Genomic DNA, 21,027 nt, shown 5'->3' with positions numbered 1-21,027 from the left:
GCTGAACCAGTAACAAATGTATTTTTACTTGACTTACAAACATAAAAAGCCCACAAAACACACAGAACCTGATCTACCATTACAGAGTTTGAAGGGAATTTAACCACCACCTTCACTGCAGAAACAGGGCCTTAAGCTGTAGTGCTGCTGTACCTCCGGGTTCCCTGCGTTCATGAGAACTAAGTACAAGAGCAACCTGACTCAACTGCGGCCAAAAGCCTACGTGGACCTTATTAACACCATTCCAATTAAACTAATCCACCGGATTATCAAAAGCATGCATCAATATTTCCTATCAAACTGGAGTAGCCTTGTCGTCTTCCACAGGACTGTGCTTAGCTGTGTGCTCGCTGTCACCTCTGCAGGCCTGAGCCCAAGCTGGATGAGCACACCTCGAGGGGAGACAGACTTCTGGGCTGGAGCCACAGGAGTTACTTACTGCAAGCTTGCCTAAGACACGGCGCGGTGTGCTTTGAACTGCATCGGTAAGGTCACTGGTGGTGCTGTTGGGCGTTATTGCTTATTTATTGAATATTCAGTATTAGTGACCTGTATGCTTTCCTGTTCCTGTCATCGTATGCGTATAAAGGAAACAAAGGTGTCAGTACGAGTTTGAAACGGACACAGCATACCTGGAACCAATTCATCTGACAAAGCTTGGATAACACCGAGTTTAAAAATCCACCTTGATTTTTGTAGCACCATAGAGCTTTCCAGCTTAAGAGACTCCCACCCATCCAACTCTGTTTTCCCTGTATGAATTTTTCCTGCCCTCCTTGATGCTCCAGTTTACTCCGTTCCCCACTTTCCCATTTATTTACCTTTCTACCGCGGTGTTTTCTATCATTTGCTGTGACATGCCTCCCAAACGCCAAACTGCTGCCTTCTCTAGGCGATTCCCATAACTCAACACCCGCCCTCTGCTAAGGGCAAGGAAACAAACAGGCCCCCATGTGACGTTTGCTCATCGTCCCAACCTGCATCTACCTCATCAGCCTTCGCAAAGAGCTTCCATATTGAAATGAGAAGGTACCCACAGCATCGTTCCTGGTTACTGTGATATCCTGCTCACGGGGTTACCAAATGAAACGCTCCAAAAGCCCACAGCTGGAAAACAACAGAAAGCACAGCAGCAGCAGCAGCAAACGGCAGCAACAGCACAAGACATGCAGTGGGGTCAATAAACAATCCATACATTAAACAAAGGCATGTACACAACAGGCAAAAAAAGAAAGGGCCACATAGAGTAGGACAGCCTCTTACACGTCTGCCTTTGTTAGCTGGAATACAGGAAGGAGAGTGCTTTAACAGAGAAAGGAGGAGAATATGTTACAAAACCAAACAGTGACACACACATCAGCTCAGAATTCGTCACTATCTCCAGAGGTATTGTTTAGACACACACAAAACATCTTCATTTTTACAGGTATTTTGAAAACAGGATATTCTGGGGCAAGAAGAGGGAATGTACATCAAAAAAAGGCACAGGTATTTTGAAGTCTGTATTTTCACACTGGACGATAGGAGTAAACCTGCAGACTACGTTACACTGACAACGTGCAGTTAGCATCTCCATACTTTGAACAAGGTGAATCAAGCAATCTCTTGGAGGTGTCGTATGTCCAATTTCAAGTATCATTAAGAACCAGAATTATTCTAAACTTAATTACGAAAGTGCAGGTAGAGCCAGGGCTCTCCTACACACTACTGTGTCTTCTTCTGTTTAATAATGAGAGTTCAGAACACTATTTATTCTGTGTTTATTCACAAAGTCCAGACTTGTTTAGACTAACCAAGGCCCACGGGGACTGCATGTGAGGACAGATTGCAGGAGGAATCTATTCCTAATTTGTTATGTGTTGATAACAGGGGAAAAGTAGTATTTTCTGTAGCAAGCGGGGACAATAATTTTGTCAAGGGAAAATGGGATTCCATTTTATTGTTATTAAATAATCACAAATTCATCTTTACAGAAAACAAGTTGATTGCTTCTACCGGCTGTTGAGATACACAAAGATCCACTTGGAAAAAAACCCAAACCCCAACACTTCCATAGTCAGACACTTTAGGAACACAGGAGACAACACCCAGAGCACGTTACTGAGAAACAGCCTGCAACACACAGGAGAAACAGCTGCCAAGATTTAGAAATGAGTGTACTAGTCACTGGGGGTGACTTCCCTCCACTACTACTCCCCTTCGCACCCTCCCATGTGCACAGGAGATACAAGGGTCCTTTCCGAATGCCTGGGCTTTTGCAGGAATGAGGATTTAGGCACCAATTCTGCCAACCTGACCAAGTACCTTTCTTCGTGTTTGAGGAGGAATACCTGGAACCCACAGTGACTGCTACTCGTCTGAAGAGTGAACACTACTTCTCTTGCTCAGTATCTGCAGGCTACATACAGAGGCAGCTGGACATCTATTTTACTTCACTCCAGAAGAAATTGCAAAGCTACTGTTCTCCTCATGGAAACAATCAGAATTAACTCCAGTCACTCACAGAGTACTATGAACAATGACGGTATCTGGATAGCAGACACACAAGACATACCCACCACAGTAAACTCCAAACGCAATCAGTGGGCCAAGCTCAGGGCGGCTCACACATCTCTGTGCTAAACAGACTGCAGAGATCTTGCCAGGAGAGGGATCTAATTGCAACTGCGTATTATTTTATACTCTCTCTGCCACTCCATAACGAAGCACAGAGGCAGGAGAAACAGTACGGGCCGCTAGTAATATTTACTTTGGGTTCTTGATTACAGGAGAGACGTTCCTGAAACTCACACAATACTGCACCACTGCATGACTCTGACCTGAGCACGTCTACTTTTTCCTTGGTCTTTATAGAAAGAACCCACACGCTTCTTGGGTTTGACCGAGAACAAGATTAATTCTTCTTGAAATGCTGCAAGAAACACTTCAAGATAACTACTGTCAAAAAGAGACATTGGAAAGGTACAGGAGGTCACATCCAGTGGGAGGAATTTTTTTTTTAATACCCTTATTTTATCTTAAGTCTGCCAATACATTGATATTGCACCAACTCAACAAGCTAAAACATAAATAACCATTTTGATAGTTCTGAGGCTATATATTATGAATGAATCCAGTAATTGTCCAACAAATTAAAGATGCAGAACTGACTTTAAGCACAATTTCATTATACAACCTTTCACCTACTAACGCAGGCATCAGCTATACTTCTCTTTCTCCTAAAGCCAGGTAACCCAACAAGTCTTGTGGTGTCTGCCAGGTACTCTCCCTATCTCTGAAGGGTCAACTCTCTTCATCTGCAGTTCTGCTAGATAAGAGAGAAATCTGCCCCAGCGTCAGAGATGTTAGCCCCTGGCCAGTCCAGCCCAGAAACGTACTCCTCCCCAGCGCAACGGAGGAAAACAACACTCCTGCTGGACTCAGACTGAAGATGGAAACAAGGGAAGTTTGATTCTGTGTGCATGAAGTCGTTCACATGCAACAAAACACATTAATACCTGGAGTTTTACCAAAGACTAGAAGACAGGCATCTGAAAAGGTTTGATCTGGGTGGCCCAATCAAGAAGAATGTCTTACAGGGCGTACGCCAACAGTTGAAACACATTCAATCGCATAGATTAAAAAAATGTGCTTTCGTCAAAATGCTCATGAAAAATATATGCTGCCTTCTTTAGAAAAACCCAAACCCAACCCGTAACAAATACAGAATAAAGTAATGGTGTCCTTCAAAACTAACCTGATAGCAACCAGGAATACTTTCTTGTCTTACATTACCCCTTGCAAAATAGAACATGATCAGCTACTCTGCCACACATGTATTTCTCTTTTAGCAGCTTTTAGGAGAGAATATTAGATATTTTTAAAGGTAACTTTCTATGAAACTGCTGATACAAACTAAGTGTTCCTACTCAGGCAACACAGAGAACACTTCTTTAATCCAGAAAAAAGATATAAATATTATTCAGTTATTGTAGGTTTAACATGACAGAAAACTGTACTCTCATTTTTTGGTGTAAAAGAATTCCAACAGACAAGGTTTTCTATATGCTATACAGAAGGTGCAGGCAAATACCTTCTACTATGATACCACAAATGTACCTTCATGTTTTATCTAAGGTATATATTTGATTTTCAGAAAAAAAGCATCTAGAAGAAAAGCATTCCTTCGGAGTTTGGGAAAGGAAATGCAACCAGTAGAACAGGCCCATATACTATACCCTTTTCTTACATCCTTCACAGCAGACATTTCTAGAATAAAATTAACTACATTGCATTTTAAAGCAAATAGAATAACCTATTTTAAATAAATATGTAGAAATACGCGTGTATGTGTATACACATATATACAAGCACACACAGACATACACACACCACATACCTACAGAGATGTAATGGATGCAATGGATGCTCTACCATGGATACATGGTATATGCTTTGATTTCTTATTATTATTTACTTTTAAGTACCTACTACTACTTCTGTCTGAAATAAATATAATGCAGTCAATCTTCAGCTTTTCATTCAATTCCCTTAGTATGCAAATAACTAGGGTAAATATTTAAACACTGTCCTGATTAAAAATTAGCATCTCTAATGGCAATAAAAGGTAGTAAGTTACTTCAGTTACAATGAAAACTACTTCTTACAATATAGGCTAAAAAGCAGACAATATTTTAGTTGAGCAAACAGAAATTAACTGTATGCAAGGAAAACATGTTCGCTGAAGTGACCAGTAAATTTTGGAAACAACTCATGATAAAGTAATAATATGAAACAATAGAACAAAATTAAATTAATGTGCCAGCGATTTTGGAACCATTTTCCACAGGCAATATCAGGAGACAAGGCCCAAAAGCAGCTTCTCCCCATTAGAAAAACTGAAAATTAGAATTCTTCACTGGCACCTAAAGAAAAACTTGAAAATTTCACATCTACCTACATAAATAGGTGCAAGTATGCTATTACAGAAATATCCTGTTCTCTACCGCACTTGTAGATTTTTAAGTTGACTGCATTAATGTTTGAGTATTCCAAATCAATCAAATGATCTCTGTTACTGAGGGATTTACTGGTTGGGAAGTCAAAGACTTACGTCATCCATAAAATCAATCAATGAGGATGAAGAGGAGGAAAAGGAATCCTATTTTAATGAAAACAGCAGTAAAAAAAAAAGAGAGAGAGAGAGAGAGAGAGATGGATGAAGAAAACTGTTCAGTATAAATAAAAGTACAAAAACAAAGAACTGTAAGTAACTAGTGCCAGTAATTTACCTCAGCAGATTTTCATTAATTGCCTTTCACAGACAATTAATGAATAAACTACCTGTATAAAACCCAGTGTTTTCCAGCATTCACTCAATAAAATAATATTTCTACAGAAGATTTTATACAGAAAGTAACTTATAAGATAAATAATTTAAAAGTAAATTTAAAAATGGTATTAATTGTGAGAACTTTGAGAGAACAATGAATTAGTGAATACACAGTGAAAACAAACTAAATTCTGGAACATCAGTAACATCAAGGATTATGCTCTTTCATAACTAAATGTGATGATTTTGTACACCCTTCAAAAAACCAAAACCAGGGAAAATTTTACACCAGTGTATAACTGTAAAGGTGGTGCCTTGTCCCCTCTGAATTCGGTTTGACCAATGTTTTGCCTCAGCTGTCCTTTTAAAAGAAAAACAATGCATTGCTTACTGTTGATTAAATAAAGAAGATCTGAAATATACAGAATTGTTTCAATTTTTTTTTCTTACAGATTTTCTACCTAAACTTGTCTTTTGAATAGAAGTGACAAAGAAATGAAACAGATTTATTTTTTAAGTATACAGGATCTGTGGAGGGAGATGAATAGTAATTATCTGGTTTATACAGATCTGTGTAAAATTAACAAAAGAGGAAAACAGCCTAATAAATACATAGTACCAATTACTTCATGGAATACCTTTGAGGATTATTTACGTATTTCCTCTCATTTTTACCAAACCAATATTCGCATTATTTCACGTTTCTGAATACAAAGCAATGCTATTTGAACAACTACACTTTGCATGTTCACTACAAAAATCAGGAAAATTTCTGCCTATGAGGGAGAGTTCAGTATGATTACTAGCGTTCAACAGAAGACAGCCAGCACCGTAAATGACAAACAATTCTCACATATTACTATACACAAATATAAATGGGGCAGTATAATGAAAAGAGAGTAGCAAATTCCCAGCAAATCTGCATAAAAACTGCACATAAGAGCAGTACTTTCGTTGACTAACAGAGAGTTGGAATAGCTGTACACTTACTTCAAATTGATCCAGAGCAGAGGTAGGCGCATTCAAAAATGCCAAGAAAGAATTCTGTGAGTCTTGGTGCTTTACACCTAGAAAACAGCAGCAGGTTTTTAAGCTACAGAAAAACGACCTTTTCACGGAGGACCTTTGCCTTGCTGAGTGGGAGTTTGCGTATCCACCTGAACCACCTGCATTTTTTAAATGAGTTGTCCCATTCGATCTGTTTTGCAGAGTAAAATATTTTTTAACAGACGTACACTCACTTAGCCAGCAGCTTAGTGTTGTTTAATTAACCTTTTCCAAGCTAGGACGTGCGTGGTGTGAATTCAAGATGAAAACACGCTGTGTGTACGTGGCTATCACGCAGAAGGCACAGGTTTCTCACGTGCACTGCGCGACATACCGGCATGTACACCGGCACAGCGGGTGTCACCCCGCTCTCCTCATACGCTGTACAGCCTGCCGTGACAGGACAGCTTTAGCCAACAGTGCGGTTCCACAACACCGTACAGAACAGGCTGTTTGGGGAGCACGCTGCATTCCCAGACAATGCGGGCTCCTTGACCCACGCTCTGCCTGCCACCTCGCACTTTTCAGTGTCCAGGAGTTATACAATCCTGGGTAAAGCTTCATGTCCCTGTCACGCTGCACCACTTACACGGCTTTCAGGCACTAAGCAGAGCGGGTATCTGTGTCCTTTGGAGCAAAATTCTTTGGGGCAGAATTCAAGTTGTCTGGGTGTTTATAAATCATAGATGTGTTGAAACTCTAGCTTCCTAAACACTGTAAACACGTTATATATATGCACTTGTTATGACCAGAGCCTGCAGGACTCTGTGCATCTCCAAAGACTGATGCTATCAAAGGTCACTATTTCTTCTAAAAAACGGCAGTGTCTTGTTCTAGCTGGCCGTATCACCCTGTTTGCTCTAACTATAACCTGCAGTGAGCAAAGAAGTTACAGATCCCTCTCCTTTGTAAAATATAAATACACTGAAACCCCAGTACTAAAGTACGAACAACAATTCTCAGGTTGCCTGCTACTTTACAGAATCATTTTTTAGCAATCTATTTCCACAGCCTTCCAAGTTTCTGGAATACATTTATTCAAGTGCTAATCTAAGTAATCCCTTCCTAGAAATCAATTTCCACAAACAGGAAGTTATCACTGTACATTGACTACATTTGAATCCTCTATACAAGTCATGATTCAGACATCAATGTATTTCTTCCTATAAGAGAAAATCAAGTCCAAAGAGGATAAAGATTTTTGATTGTGTATTTCTATCAAATTATTTGAGTAGCTGCAGTAGAATCTTATTAATTTACTTCTGGCTAAAAGTGTACACAACTAACTTTTCCTTGAACAGTATTTTTTTTTTTTTAAAAGAGTAAATATTCATCTATATTTTCACAAAACCAATATTTTAAACACTGAAAAAAATAGAGGGTAAAACAGTAATCAGAAATTCGTAATAAACTGTTTAACACAAAGGAAGACTTCACAGGTAGAAAACCATGCATAGCATTGAAGACAATTCAGTAATCTATAAATGATACCTAAACATGACAAAGCATTATTGTCTCCAGGGAGATGCTATCAAGAGTTCTTCTCCAAGCACTTGGAAGAAGCATAACCCTGGTACCAGTGCTAAGCACCAAGATGAACAAGTATCAATCCCCTAAGTCTTATTTGCTCAGTGGCACCAGTCATTTTTTAATCTTCTGTATTGGTTTGCATTATTTTTACCAGTCAACCAGCACTTGGTGGTCTACATATTGGAGATGAACATTAACTACAACACACTATTGATTGACATGTGAAGGCTGAAGAGGCTGAACAGTATTTGACACCCCAGTGCAGCAATTGTTGCCAGGATTTTGAAACTCTGAAGTTCAAAGTGTTCCCTACAGAAAATTAGGTAATTCCATTTGGCCTGAAAAAAAATCACTTCTTCCCATGTGACTCATAAAATAGAAATATTAGAGCTACTATGGGAACTGCAGGAAATTGGCCAAATCATTCACCACCTCTTAATGAAAATTTTTTTCATTTCAGAATTGCCAAAAAGTCTCTTCTCCCAGCAATAATGCCAAATACTGTTAGACAGATGCACTAGAAACCCCAGAACACACCCTTCATACCACAGCAACGCCAACAGGACCACACTGCTCACCACGTGGTCACAAAGCCAATCAACAAAGTCACCCCAGAAACAAATGGATGCTATGAATGCCTCTGCAGTTGTTTACTCTCTGCGTACACAGGCCCAAAACATTCACGGGTGAAGAACGCTATGATCAGTACTGAGGTCTAAATGCCTTCACCCACCATAAAGGGGGGGGGGAGGGGGGAACACAACTATAGCTATACTTCTAACAGTTTTCTGGCAGTAAAGCAGCATACACACACCAAATAAAAATAATGCAGTTCCAACTGAAATAATACCTTACTGGTTCAAATGTAACAACAAGTGAAGCGTATTACAAGTACACGTTAGAAGTGCGAACCCAACTGCGGTGGGTACATCTTAATGAGCAACTGTTGAGGTCACATTTTGTATGCCAAAGTCTGTTGGCATAGTGTTTCAGTTGCACGGTGACACTTGATCGATAAGATGTACCCACCAACGTGAAACATGTTATTTACTTGGATATCAGTTGCCATACCCTTTTCTGATCTAAGCTCTTCCGTCTCCTTTTTCAGCCTCTCAATATCTGTCAACAGCTCCATGTTCTTCTTCTCAGATTCTTGCAGTTTACTTCAAAAGAATGGAAACAAAAAAAACCCCATGTAAATATTGAGAACCCACGATACAAGTCAATTTTTCTTTTTTGTCCACCTTTGCACACTACTTAAAAATTAATGCCCAGTAAGCTTCATGATGTCATCAAATGCCAGAATGAATTCAGAAACCTACTGGGACCTGTTTAGTTTGGTAACTTAAAAAAAAAAAAAAGCAGAGCAAGCAATTAATTGCCCCTGTCTACCCATTAAATAGGCTTGTGTTTCTAATTTATGAGTAATTGCATGATCCGGTATCCTGTGAATGAGGAAAAAAGACCACATGCATTTTTATGCTTAAAAACTGGTTTATTTTTTTGTTAATCCACAGTGCCTGTGATACTAATAGATTACGTTGAACTATTTTTCTTCTCAGTTACTTTACAGTTAGTTGCTTCAGTGCCTTCTGATTCACAGCCACTAAGAAACGCTATATGCATTTCTACCACACTTCTGATCCTTGCTGTCAAAGCAAACCCTGGTTCTCCTGCCCTTAGAGGATCTACAGTGCTGCCTATTGGCATGTCACCTGGCCTGAAAAACACACACGTCAGGTGGACAAGGTATTCCCACTTTATAGATAGAATCCTTGAACCTCAGCTCTGTCCAACTGCTCTCCTGAAGTTGCAAAACAAGTCAGTGCTCTGAGCTAGACTGAAGCTGGAGAACTAGAAATGGAATGTCTTACTACTAATCCCTGCCTCAGGCATCCACTCAACTCAGAATTTGAGGGGGGAGAGGGAGGAGACAGGTTGATCTGAGGAAGGAATACAAGAATTCGTAGTCTTCCATCACCACATATTACTGTGCAAATCAGTATGCAGTAATTGATTTTCGTCAGCTACCCAAAGCAGCTATCAATGGAATGGAAAAGAGTATGCGCTAAGACAGAAACTCAAGCTCTGCTTGCCCGTGAACTTGTTATCACAGCGAGGAGAGATTATATTATTAAGAAGTGTCTCCTCTGAAAGTCTTCAAGATTTCAAATCCTCCCTGTAAGTGTTCAGCTGCTTACACAATGAAAAGAGAGATAGATGGTCTTTTTTCCACGTCTGGATATAAGAAACTGGCATAACCTTCATTATCAAATTTCGACAGACAAGAGGGCTAAAACTGTGATTTGACGACACTCCCCTGTGAGGTGTCGAAGTAAATCTCCATCAGAACAATTCAGTCTTACCACTCTGTAGAGATACAGGAAGCTTTGACTTTATTCAACTCATCTTGAATAGCCTGCTTGGCTCGGATTTCAGCATCAAGAGCAGACTGTAGTTCCAACCTCGCAGACATATCCAGTTTTGCAAAGCGGCGCATCTTCCAGGGCATGTCCTGGTAAAGAATAAAAAAAGAGAGAACAAAGAGTATGAGGAAAGAAAGCTGAACATGAGGAATGTAAACAACTTCAACAATTACCTTTCTCAGACTACTATGTTCATCATACAAGAGTACATGAATTCCAAAGTAATCTAAAAACATTTTATAAGTATTTTCAATATTATCATTTTTAAGCTCAAGTACTAAATAGGTAAGATGAACGTCTTCTGTCATGATCTCAAAATCATAGAGATTTTGTGAATTCTAGTTCTGATGTGCCTCAGTTCCAATGACAGCTACAAAGGACATTCACATTTCACAAGTGAAAGCTTAAGGCTTTCATGACCCAAAGTATAGACATTCTTCATAAATTCACACATGATTATAAAGTAGCTACTTCAACACTACCATAGATAAAATCTCACTATAAGGATACTGGCATTTAATGAATTGAGAAACAATAAATTTGCTATTCGGTTATTCAGAAAGGAAGCTCCAGGGAAGTTTAACTTCTGACTAACACAGCCACTACAGGCAGGTTATTACTACAGTGGAAACGATCAAGTTAGTGTTTATTCACACAAACCAAAAAAGATCTGACATATGGAACTGGAGGCTTACCGTAGCTCTTGCCCCCAAACTGGAGTTCCTCAGGGCCTCTAGTTCTTCCGTCATTTTGGAGGCCAAGGCTTGAAGATAACCCCGAGCATCTTTTTCATCACTTACCCTAAACAATTACATATGAAAAAGGTGTTTTAACCAAAGAATAAATAAAAAACCCTAAAGTCCCTTCAACAAAATAGCAACCAGAAACAAAAAAAGTGGAATACCAAAAAAAAAATCATAAAACATACAGAAACAAACAAAAAATTACAGAAAACCACACAGAACTAAGCCTTTGCTGCTTTGCAGAGCTTCACTAAACAACACGCATCACTAGGACAGGGAATAAAGACTGAAGAACTACATATCTAAGTAATATATGTCTCAGTATGAATGCCAGCTACGTGAAATTGAGACTGTAGGAAAGAAACATTTCAGGATTCAACCTATTTTTAGGGAACAAATTAAAAGAAAATTTATAACCAATAATTAACAATTCAACTATCCACATAATATTGGAATTAGCAGTTTACTGTTATCATTTGGCTATGAGAACTAGTAGTTAGAATCAAGCGGCGATGTTATTTCAAGGAATGCTAATTACACAGGCAGAGTCTAGTTCCAATGTTATTGAACAGCATAAGCCAGAAGCAGCTCTTCCATCCCCCAAGCTTTCTGTCTATCAAGACATATTTTGCGAGTGTAAGGACATAAAGGAGGTGACATGTCTGTTTTTCAGATTCTTTGATTATCAGTCACAAACTATTAAAAAAACCAAAAAAAACCCCAAACCTCAAACCCAAAGCAACAACTCTCTGCACTTAATCACAGCAGAAGGTTCTTTCTTCACTTTGCCTCAGGTATTATTTTGCCTGCAAAAGGTGCGCCCAGGTGGAGGACCTGCTGCAGCAGCGGCTGAGCTGCAGGAGGCGGTGAGAAGGCTGCGTAACCCCAGGGAGGCTGAGGGGAGTTAGACAGCTGCCAGGGCCAGCAAGAGATGCCCAGAGCCTGCAGAAGGGTCACAGGTCAGCAGGAGGGAGGCACAAAGGAATTCCAGCCACTCCAGCCAGTAAGTCGGCTTTACTGGGGGCCCAAACTAAATGCAAACACACAGAGCATGGGGAATAAACAAGAGAAGTTTGAGATGTGGGCACACCTGCAGGGTTATGATCTTAATGGTATCATGGAGACATGGTGGGATGGCTCCTACAACTGGAGCGTTGCAATGGAAGGATACAGGCTCTTTAGGAAGGACAGACAGGGAAGATGAGGAGGGGGTGTCTCCCTCTATGTCAGAGTCCAGCTCAAGTGCCTGGAGCTCTGCCTGGGGATGGACAAGGAGCTGACTGAGACCTTATGGGTCAGGATTAAAGGGAGGGCAGGAACAGGTGACATTACAGCAGGGGTCTATTACAGGCCACCTGGCCAGGACGAGGGAGTGGATGAGGACCTATGGACAGATAGCAGCAGCCTCACAGTCACAAACCCAGGTCCTCATGGGGGACTTCAACCACCCCAGTATCTGTTGGAGAGACAACACAGCAGGGCATAAGAAATCCAGGAGGTTCCTGGAATGTGTCGATGACAACTTCCTTGTCCAAGTGATAGAGGAGCCGATGAGGAGGGGAGCCATGCTGCACCTTATTCTCCCCAACAGGGAGGGGCTGCTGGGGAATGGGAAGCTCAAGGGCAGCCTTGGCTGCAGTGACCATGGAATGGTGGCATTTGAGATCCTTATGGAATTGAGGAGGGTGGGCAGCAAGCTCGTTACCCTGGACTTCAGGAGAGGAAATTTGAGCCTCTTCAGGGAACTGACTGGCAGAGTTCCATGGGATGAAGCCCTGTCAGGAAGTGGGGCCCAAGAGAGCTGGTTAATATTCAAGGATCCTCTCCTCCAAGCCCGTTAAGTGATGTATCCCAATGAAGAGGAAGTCAGGTAAGAACGCCAGGAGGCCTGTGTGGATGAACAAAGAGTACCCTGACGAACTCAAACACGGAAAGCAAGCCTACAGAGGATGGAAGCAAGGACAGGTAGCCAGGGAGCAATACAAAGAGTCTGAACACCCAGAGATCAGGTTAGCAAAGCTAAGGCCCTGATAGAGTCTGGCCAGAGACATCAAGGGCAACAAGAAAAGGTTCTATTGGTATGTCGGTAACAAAAAGAAAGACTAGGAAAGATGTGGGCCCTCTCCAGAAGGATACGGGAGACTTGGTTAGTTTTGGCCTCAGTCTTCACTGGCAACTGCTGAAGTCTCACCACCCAAGTCACAGAAGGCGAAGGCATGGACTGGGAACTGCCCACCGTAGGAGAGGATCAGATCTGAGACCATCTAAGGAACCTGAAGGTAAACAAGTCCATGGGACCTGACGAAATACATCCGCGGGTCCTGAAAAAAATAGCGGATGAGGTTGCTAATCCACTATCCATCATATCTGAGAACTCGTCATCTGGTGAAGTTCCTATTGACTTGAAAAGGAGAAACATAACCCCCATTTTTATAAAAAAACCAAAGACCTGTGGAGCTACAGGTCAGTCTCACCGCTTTGCCTTGCCAGATCATAGAGCAGATCCTTCTGGAAACTGTGCTAAGGCACATGGAAAATAAGGAGGCGATTATGAACAAGCCAACATGGCTTCACTAAGAGCAAATCATGCCCAAAATATCTGGTGGCCTTCTATGACAGGGTTAAAGCATCGGTGGACAAGGGAAGAGCAACTGACAGTCATTTGCCTGGACTTGTGCGAAGCATTTGACACTGTCACACATGACTTCCTTATCTATAAATTGAAGAGGCATCGATTTGACAGATGGACCGCTCAGTGGATAAGGAACTGGCTGGATGGTCGCACTCAGAGAGTGGTGGTCAATGGCTCGATGTCTGAGTGTAGACCAGTGACGAGTGGCGTTCCTCAGGGGTTGGTACTGGGACCAGTGCTGTTTAACATCTTTGTCAGCGACATGGACAGTGGGATCAAGTGCACCCTCATCAGGTTTGCTGATGACACCAAGCTGTGTGGTGCGGTCGACACGCTGGAGGGAAGGGATGCCATCCAGAGTGACCTTGACAGGCTGGAGAAGTGGGCCTGTGCCAACCGCATGGAGTTCAACAAGGCCAAGTGCAAGGTCCTGCACCTGGGTTGGGGCAATCACAAGTACAGGCTGGGTGGAGAACGGATCGAGAGCAGCCCTGAGAAGGACGTGGGGTTGTTGGTTGATGAGAAGCTCAATATGACCTGACAACAAGCATTTGCAGCCCAGAAAGCCAATCATATCCTGGGCTATATCTAAAGTATCAAAAGAAGGTCAAGGTCGGTGATTCTCCCTATCTACTCTGCTCTCGTGAGACCCCACCTGGAGTGCTGTGTCCATCTGTGGAGCCCTCAACATCAGAAGGATATAGACCAGTTGGAGCGAGTCCAGAGGAGGCCACGAAGATGCTCAGAGGGCTGGAGCCCCTCTGCTATGGGGACAGGCTGAGAGAGTTGGGCTTGTTCAGCCTGGAGAAGAGAAGGCTCCGGGGAGACCTTATTGCAGCCTTCCAGTACCTGAAGGGGCTACAAGGAAGCTGGGGGGGACTTTTTACAAGGGCCGGTAGCAACAGGACAAGGAGTAATGGGTTTAAACTCAAAGTGGGTAGATTTAGATTAGATATAAGGAAGAAATTCTTCCTGGAGAGAATGGTGAGGCACTGGAACAGGTTGTCCAGAGAAGCTGTGGATGTCCCATCCCTGGAAGTGTTCAAGGCCAGGCTGGATGAGGCTTTGAGCAACCTGGTCTAGTGTCTCTGGAGGGTGTCTCTGTTCAGGATGGGCTCTAAGTAATGATCCTCAAGTTCTTTTAAATAGCTTACAGGAAAGTGGGAAAATATTTTTTTTTCTATTTCAGGAAATTAACTTATCCTTGCTTTCTGACTTTTCCTTAGTAATGGTAATACTGAGTATGTTGGACTGGAGATGAGAGCTCTCCAGATGGTTGAATTTGCCTTGCAGCGACCTTTCAGCAGAAAGTGATTCCCCTCCATGTCTATAAAGCAATGTTCATTTCTCTGGGTGATACTATGGGGTTCATACACACAGCACATATGGAAATGGTACTACTTGCCCTTAATTCATAAAAATAATATAGTGTTTCAAAAAAGATTTACAGATAGTCACCAGGAGGCAGGAAAGACAGAGAGTACATACTCTGAACTGCCAGGGGGAAGGGAGGAACCAAAATGCTTTCCCATAGTGGCCTTAGGGCAAGATCACAATGCCAAAGCTAAGGGCTAAACATCTGCAGGTTGCAGTGACTTCTGGGTGCGCAGTTTAAGATTTATATAAGGAAGATTGATTTAATAGTGTGGTGACTAATGCAGAAATAGTGACCATTTGCCATAAAATCACACCCACCATGAAAAAGTAAGCACTCGTTCATGCTTTTGGCTTTATTTTCTTCGTGTCCTGCTTACCGTTTAGTTCAAAACTGGGGAGGAGCCTAGGGGAAAAACCCACATGTCCCAACTCTATTCAAGTCAGAGTTTTGGTATTAACAAGTCATTATTTTTCCCAAGCTATACTAGAGCTCAATGGAAGCAGCATACCGACTTTTTTTCCTCCATAACATTCTGGATGACACATTTTGATAATCAGACACAGATAATCTTGGCCTTTATAAACCACATAGGGTATAAGAGTGGGCAAAAGATGTGACAATTAGCATAAGACGCTTTTGGGGAGGTGGGGCTGCATAATTAAATACACAGTAAAAAGAAAACAGTGTAAGCAAGAATAAAAAGAATGTGAGGCTCCCAAGGAGAGGAAGTAAGTTTTCCTGACGTGCATGAAGGGAAAAGAGATTTAGGAATCAGCATTTGATCATCTCTATTTTTAATGACATGTAAAATCTTCGCAAATAAAAGGGACAATGCCAGATAAAAAATAAAATTGAACCGGTGCCTTATTTTTTTAATTTTCTAATTAAAGCTGAAAAACATGAAATGTCCAATTTCTTTGTCAATTTTTATCAAGCCATATAGATCCTTCCTTATGGACAGTGAGAAAACACTGCAGTTATTTAGTTCTTATGCACAGAACCTTCAGAATCTAAAGGCTGAAGAGCTGCACATGCCAAAATCTCAGAGATGTCCCACAGAACACGCAGAAATCTGGAATATAAAAGCATACATATAAAGTATTTCTTTTTCTTTTGCAAAAATCTATACTGAGTTCAAGGAACCTCCTCAGACTCTTAAATTAAGACAGTAAATAAAAGCTCAATTTGGAGTTGAGATACGGTTCTGCCGTCCACTAGATGGCAACGTTCTTTCGTTAATGAGATACACTGATTAAACATCGTGTGAACCCAGGCGCTCTGGATTTTTTTTTTTTGGTTACTGTTTTGCTGGGGAGGTTTGTTTGTTTTTTTAAAAAGATCGAGCAAGAATGGTAACGTTACTCTTACTAATGTTTCTCTCCTTGCCCCTCCTCTTACAGACAGCCCTAACAAGCACAACAGAAGACCTAAGGGAAGAACAGTTCTTCAGGTTGCACCCAGAGTCACCAATTTACTGAAAATTTAGATGAGAATAACTGCTCTGTTTTCCTATATAACATAATTGCCCTTGCAATCTTAATTTATTAACTATAAAGAACCTAGAACAGCGATGTAGTACAAATACCTGTAAAATTAAACTTTTTGGTTGGAGCCAACATGACGACCTTCAAATAACCACCGACTACTCTCTACTACGAGACTCGTCAGGCTGTTGGGAAAGTCAGACACCCTGGGGCTCTCTATCCAGGATACTTTACAATACAAAATGAATCCAGGGGGCTAGAGATTTTTGCTGAACAGGAGACCTCAAAGTCCTGGGGTCTTATGCCAAGCTGCATCTTACTCTATTAAAAAACCCCATGTCCTGTTTGTTTTTTTTTTTTTAATGAAATCAATAATTAAGATAAAATCAACCATACTACAGCTGACTGGAAAAATATCTAGTCAACAAGGAAAATATTAACTGAATCTTCTGGTAAACAACAGTCATGGCTTCTGGCCAGCTGAAACAAAGCCTCACATCCTATAGGTAAATCAGGTAGGATTTAGCTCATCCATATAAACATGCTCAGCCACACAGAATTCTTCACTTGCACTAGTTGTCCAGGCTTCCTTTTCAATCAGCAAGGAGAAAAAGAGACTCTACAGTACTAGTCCTGGGGTTTAATTTAGTTGTCTACCTTAGGACTTCTAGAATTAGGTTACATGATTCTTTCCCAGAGAGACTGATAAGTTAAGCTTCTTGCCAAGTACTCTGGGAATCACCACCAAGATTTCCATCGACCTCCTTTCTGCAACAGACATGGTACCCTGGCAATTTAAAAGATGCCTTTTAAAGTGACTGCATTAACCTCCGATGCAACAAATCTCTCTCCCTTTCCCATAGGAAAATTTATAGCTGGCTATAACAGCCTCATTCTTTCTTACTCTTTTCAAGGAATGAAGAGTGGTTTGGCTAATATAAACTTGTCAATATGATAGCTCCATTAAGGCTGAATGATCTGTGAGGGTCATTATTTGAAATGAAAGTTTGGTTTAAGTGTTTGTGTTAAAATTTTGGTTTTATTTATGGCATCGTTGGAGAACAAAAGCAAAAAAAAAAAAAAAAAGGCTTTTGTACATTTGCCCTAAAAAAGATGCAAGAGGGCACAGTAAGAAAGCAGGGAAAAACTAAAGGGAACATGACAGGCTGTTAAAATTAGCCACAAGTTATAAAATCTGAAAGAAATAATAATTTAGAAGGGCCCAAGGAGTCACAAAGAAAGCAACATTCTTAACCACCCAAAACGTGGATTCAAAGAGTAGGGCAGATTTCCTGAGAGAGGTATCTATTAGATGGCAAAGCACTCAAAGGAAGTAAGGGACTCCTTGGGCTTGTGTTACTTAAAAGAGGGCTAAAGCGAATCCCTTGAACTACCATATGCAGCTGAGCAAACTGTTTATAAAACCTGTAATTAATTCCATCTACTGCCTCCTACCCTTCATGAATCAGCGTACAAAAAGATGGCAGGCAAAGCCCATTTTTAAGAGGTGGAAAGTATGCACCCAAAATACATTATTTTAAAGTAATATTACGGGAAAACCTGATAGTTTTGAAGTGGGAGACTACGAGCTCTACCCTACCTTGTTGCCTCCAAGACATTCTGCTGTCATACAGAAGAGGTGGACAGGTATGCATTTAAACTGCACATTCTTCTGAGGAAAACATAGGCTAGTGACTAATTAAATAAGACTAGTCTCCTTCAAAATTAAGTTTTTTCCTCTTTTAGTATTTTTTATCATTATTGTAGATGTTTAAATACTTCATACAGCACCCCATGTTCCAAAAAAGATCCCCAGAGAAGGACCTAATTTCAGTACACAGTGCTGAATTCTAAGGACAGCAGATGGGCGTGACCAGATTACCTGGGTAGTAACACATGAAAATCTAAATATAATAGGAAAAACTGGGAGCCAAGAAAAGGCCTCACATAGCTGAAAAAGATTTAACATAAGCGGAGAGAAGTAGGGAGGGAAAACGGAGATGTATACAGTGATTAAAAACTGGAACCAAGCCAGATTTTTTTCATCTCCTTTAAAGTTTGCCCACAGTAATTATATTTCTTTTTCTTTTCACTTACTTATTTAATTTTTAATTCCATATTTTTTAAAAGACACTGTATTATGCTAAGGGATCAGTAAGATGGTGTCTTTCATGTTCCTGATCTCTCTTCATTAAGTACCGTCAGAGAGAACAAAAAACTCAATCCTAAACCTCTTTTAAGCCCCCAGTGATATCTCTAATAAGTGCAAGATGCTTTATTATATACCTGAACCATCAATATTAAAAGAAATTTAATATCTTTAAATATTAAACACATAATTTGGAGAAGGGATATTCTTAATGGCTGTTGGTACATTTTTACATAGTGTTAAGTCAAACATTCCACAAGTAATTCTGACTTGTCTTTTTCCCAAACTGCCAAGTTTTGTGAATGCTTTCACACGGAAGTCTGAAAAATGGGGTTTAGTTACATTGGCGCATTAAGATGGATAAGCATTACCTTAATACGGAATGTGAAAAAATAGACTTGTCTCTCTTGTTACTTTGATTTTTTTTTTGAACGACCATTTCTGGTTGGCTAGAAATTAACTGTTATTTTAAACAACTTCTATATTTTGTTGGGGTTTTTTTTCTGTGACACAGGCCATCTACTGCACTTACAGGTATGAGAGAAAAGATTTAAAAGGAATATGTACAAAGTGGATTCTCTAAATTTTTTAGCCTCTGCTACGAATAAAATTTCATGAGACCCTATGGACTTCTTGACACAGATCAGCGTTCCATAATTTTACCTAACAAACACTGTTTAAAACCCTTCCAGAAACCCCGAGGATAGCCCTTCTTTCTTGTTACGTCTTCTCATGGCTACATTCCAAAGCCAAACTTCCCTGTGTTTGGACAACAACATTATACTGACGTTACAACAATACCAAGCTACGTTGCATTAAAAGAAACGTTTCCCTGTTTTGTTTTGACACAACAAATTAGATTTTTTCACTAACATGAGATGGCAAAAATGGGGGTGAGGGGAGGAAATAATCAAGTAGTAAATCAGAAAAATTTATATATAATGATGAAAACTTCCCAGGAGTGGATGAGACTGTTAAAAAACAGTCTCAATGCAAATTTTTTTTGTAGATGCTAAACACTGCAATGGACCATAACAGAGGAAGGAAGAGGAACCGGCATAGAGAGGAGAAATAAAGGCCACCTAGATAAAACAATCTTTTCACTCTTAATAGTTTCAACTTTTTTCTTTTTTTTTTTTCTCCTTAATCTGTTAGAACTGGATGGAAGACTTTAGAAACGTAACGTTATTATTTAGCAAAAATTATTATTAGAAACATCCCTTGACTGGCTTTGTGGCAGTCTCAAATGCCCTCCTTGGAAGAAAATCACATAAAAAGTTGCACTGTATTTGTTTCATTCTGCCACATGCCAAGCAGATGAAGGAAATTAATGCCGAAACATAAATACTCTCAGCCACCGCTTTTCCCAGGCTTGTTCCCTCTCCGACACGTGAGCTCAGCACGTGACTCCTTCCAACATTCTTCCAAAGCCACAAGCCACACCCAGCGGCCATGATTCTTCTGCACTTAAAAAAGTTGTATTTGCTAAGACACTTTCACTCTTAAGGAGGAACCCAATTTTCCAGATTTGCATATTATTAAAATCTCAAGGAAAACCACAGCAGAACCCCAGACAGGCGTGAGCGTTCACCTCAGCACTTGCAAGTGCCGTGTGCGAAGGCAAAAACTCCCCAACAGCCCTGCCACATACTGAGGGGATTCTGCAACGACACCAGAGCACAATATTCACCATTGGATGATCTCAGTAATTTGGGCCTCCCAGTGAGCCACGGACTCCTTTTTATCAGCCAGGTCTCTCATCTCTTCCTCCAGCTGCCGGTTGTTCACACTCAGCCTCTCGAACATGGCAGTGAGCTGAAGGAGAATTTAAACAACTTGTTAGAAGTGTAAGCTGCTGCCACTCCATCTCTGTGCAGCCTCAAAGCCACGCTCCCCTCTCCCACATCGTGCGTCTGCTTTAAACACTGGTACCACCCATCACAACAAACACCATGTAACAACAAAAGGCACAATCTCTTCTCATGTATAACCTCAGCTGTACTGAAATGCTGTTTTTATGGACTAGAACTACATTTTTACTTTAACAAATTAATTAGTTTTCTGAAAATTAGTCTCCAAATACCTCTACAACTCTTAGACGGTTTCTGCGTTGCACCGTATAGGTGGAGAATATTCTATATAGAACAAACTACATTCCAAGAGCAAAGCAAGGTCACAAAAACGGTTATAGCTCAGATAAAACTGCCGAACCTCTCCCTTGTTTAGTAACCATGGAGAGTGAGAGGCTTAACAGATACAGGGGTGAGTCAGTCCCGAGATTTCTCCAGGTGTCTCACATTCCCTTATTTTTTATTTAATTACTTTCA

At 40.7% G+C, this 21,027-nt stretch overlaps 1 protein-coding gene across 1 annotated transcript in view; it reads right to left on the bottom strand.

The window, feature by feature from the left end:
• The window catches only part of CDC42BPA (CDC42 binding protein kinase alpha (DMPK-like)), a 123,504-nt gene that overhangs the window by 32,608 nt on the left and 69,869 nt on the right, over window positions 1-21,027 (bottom strand). The window contains exons 16-20 of the mRNA XM_010152296.1: window positions 20,391-20,515; window positions 11,010-11,115; window positions 10,255-10,403; window positions 8,960-9,051; window positions 6,302-6,378 (exon numbers count right to left, since the gene is read on the bottom strand). Of these exons, the coding sequence (XP_010150598.1) occupies window positions 6,302-6,378; window positions 8,960-9,051; window positions 10,255-10,403; window positions 11,010-11,115; window positions 20,391-20,515 (549 nt within the window). The remainder of the gene's footprint in view (window positions 1-6,301; window positions 6,379-8,959; window positions 9,052-10,254; window positions 10,404-11,009; window positions 11,116-20,390; window positions 20,516-21,027) is intronic.

This window comes from Eurypyga helias, unplaced genomic scaffold, assembly GCF_000690775.1.
Source record: "Eurypyga helias isolate BGI_N326 unplaced genomic scaffold, ASM69077v1 scaffold8870, whole genome shotgun sequence".
Taxonomy (NCBI): Eukaryota; Metazoa; Chordata; class Aves; order Eurypygiformes; family Eurypygidae; genus Eurypyga; species Eurypyga helias.
The sequence above is the reverse complement of the archived record's forward strand: the minus strand, read 5'-3'. Positions and strand labels throughout refer to the sequence as shown.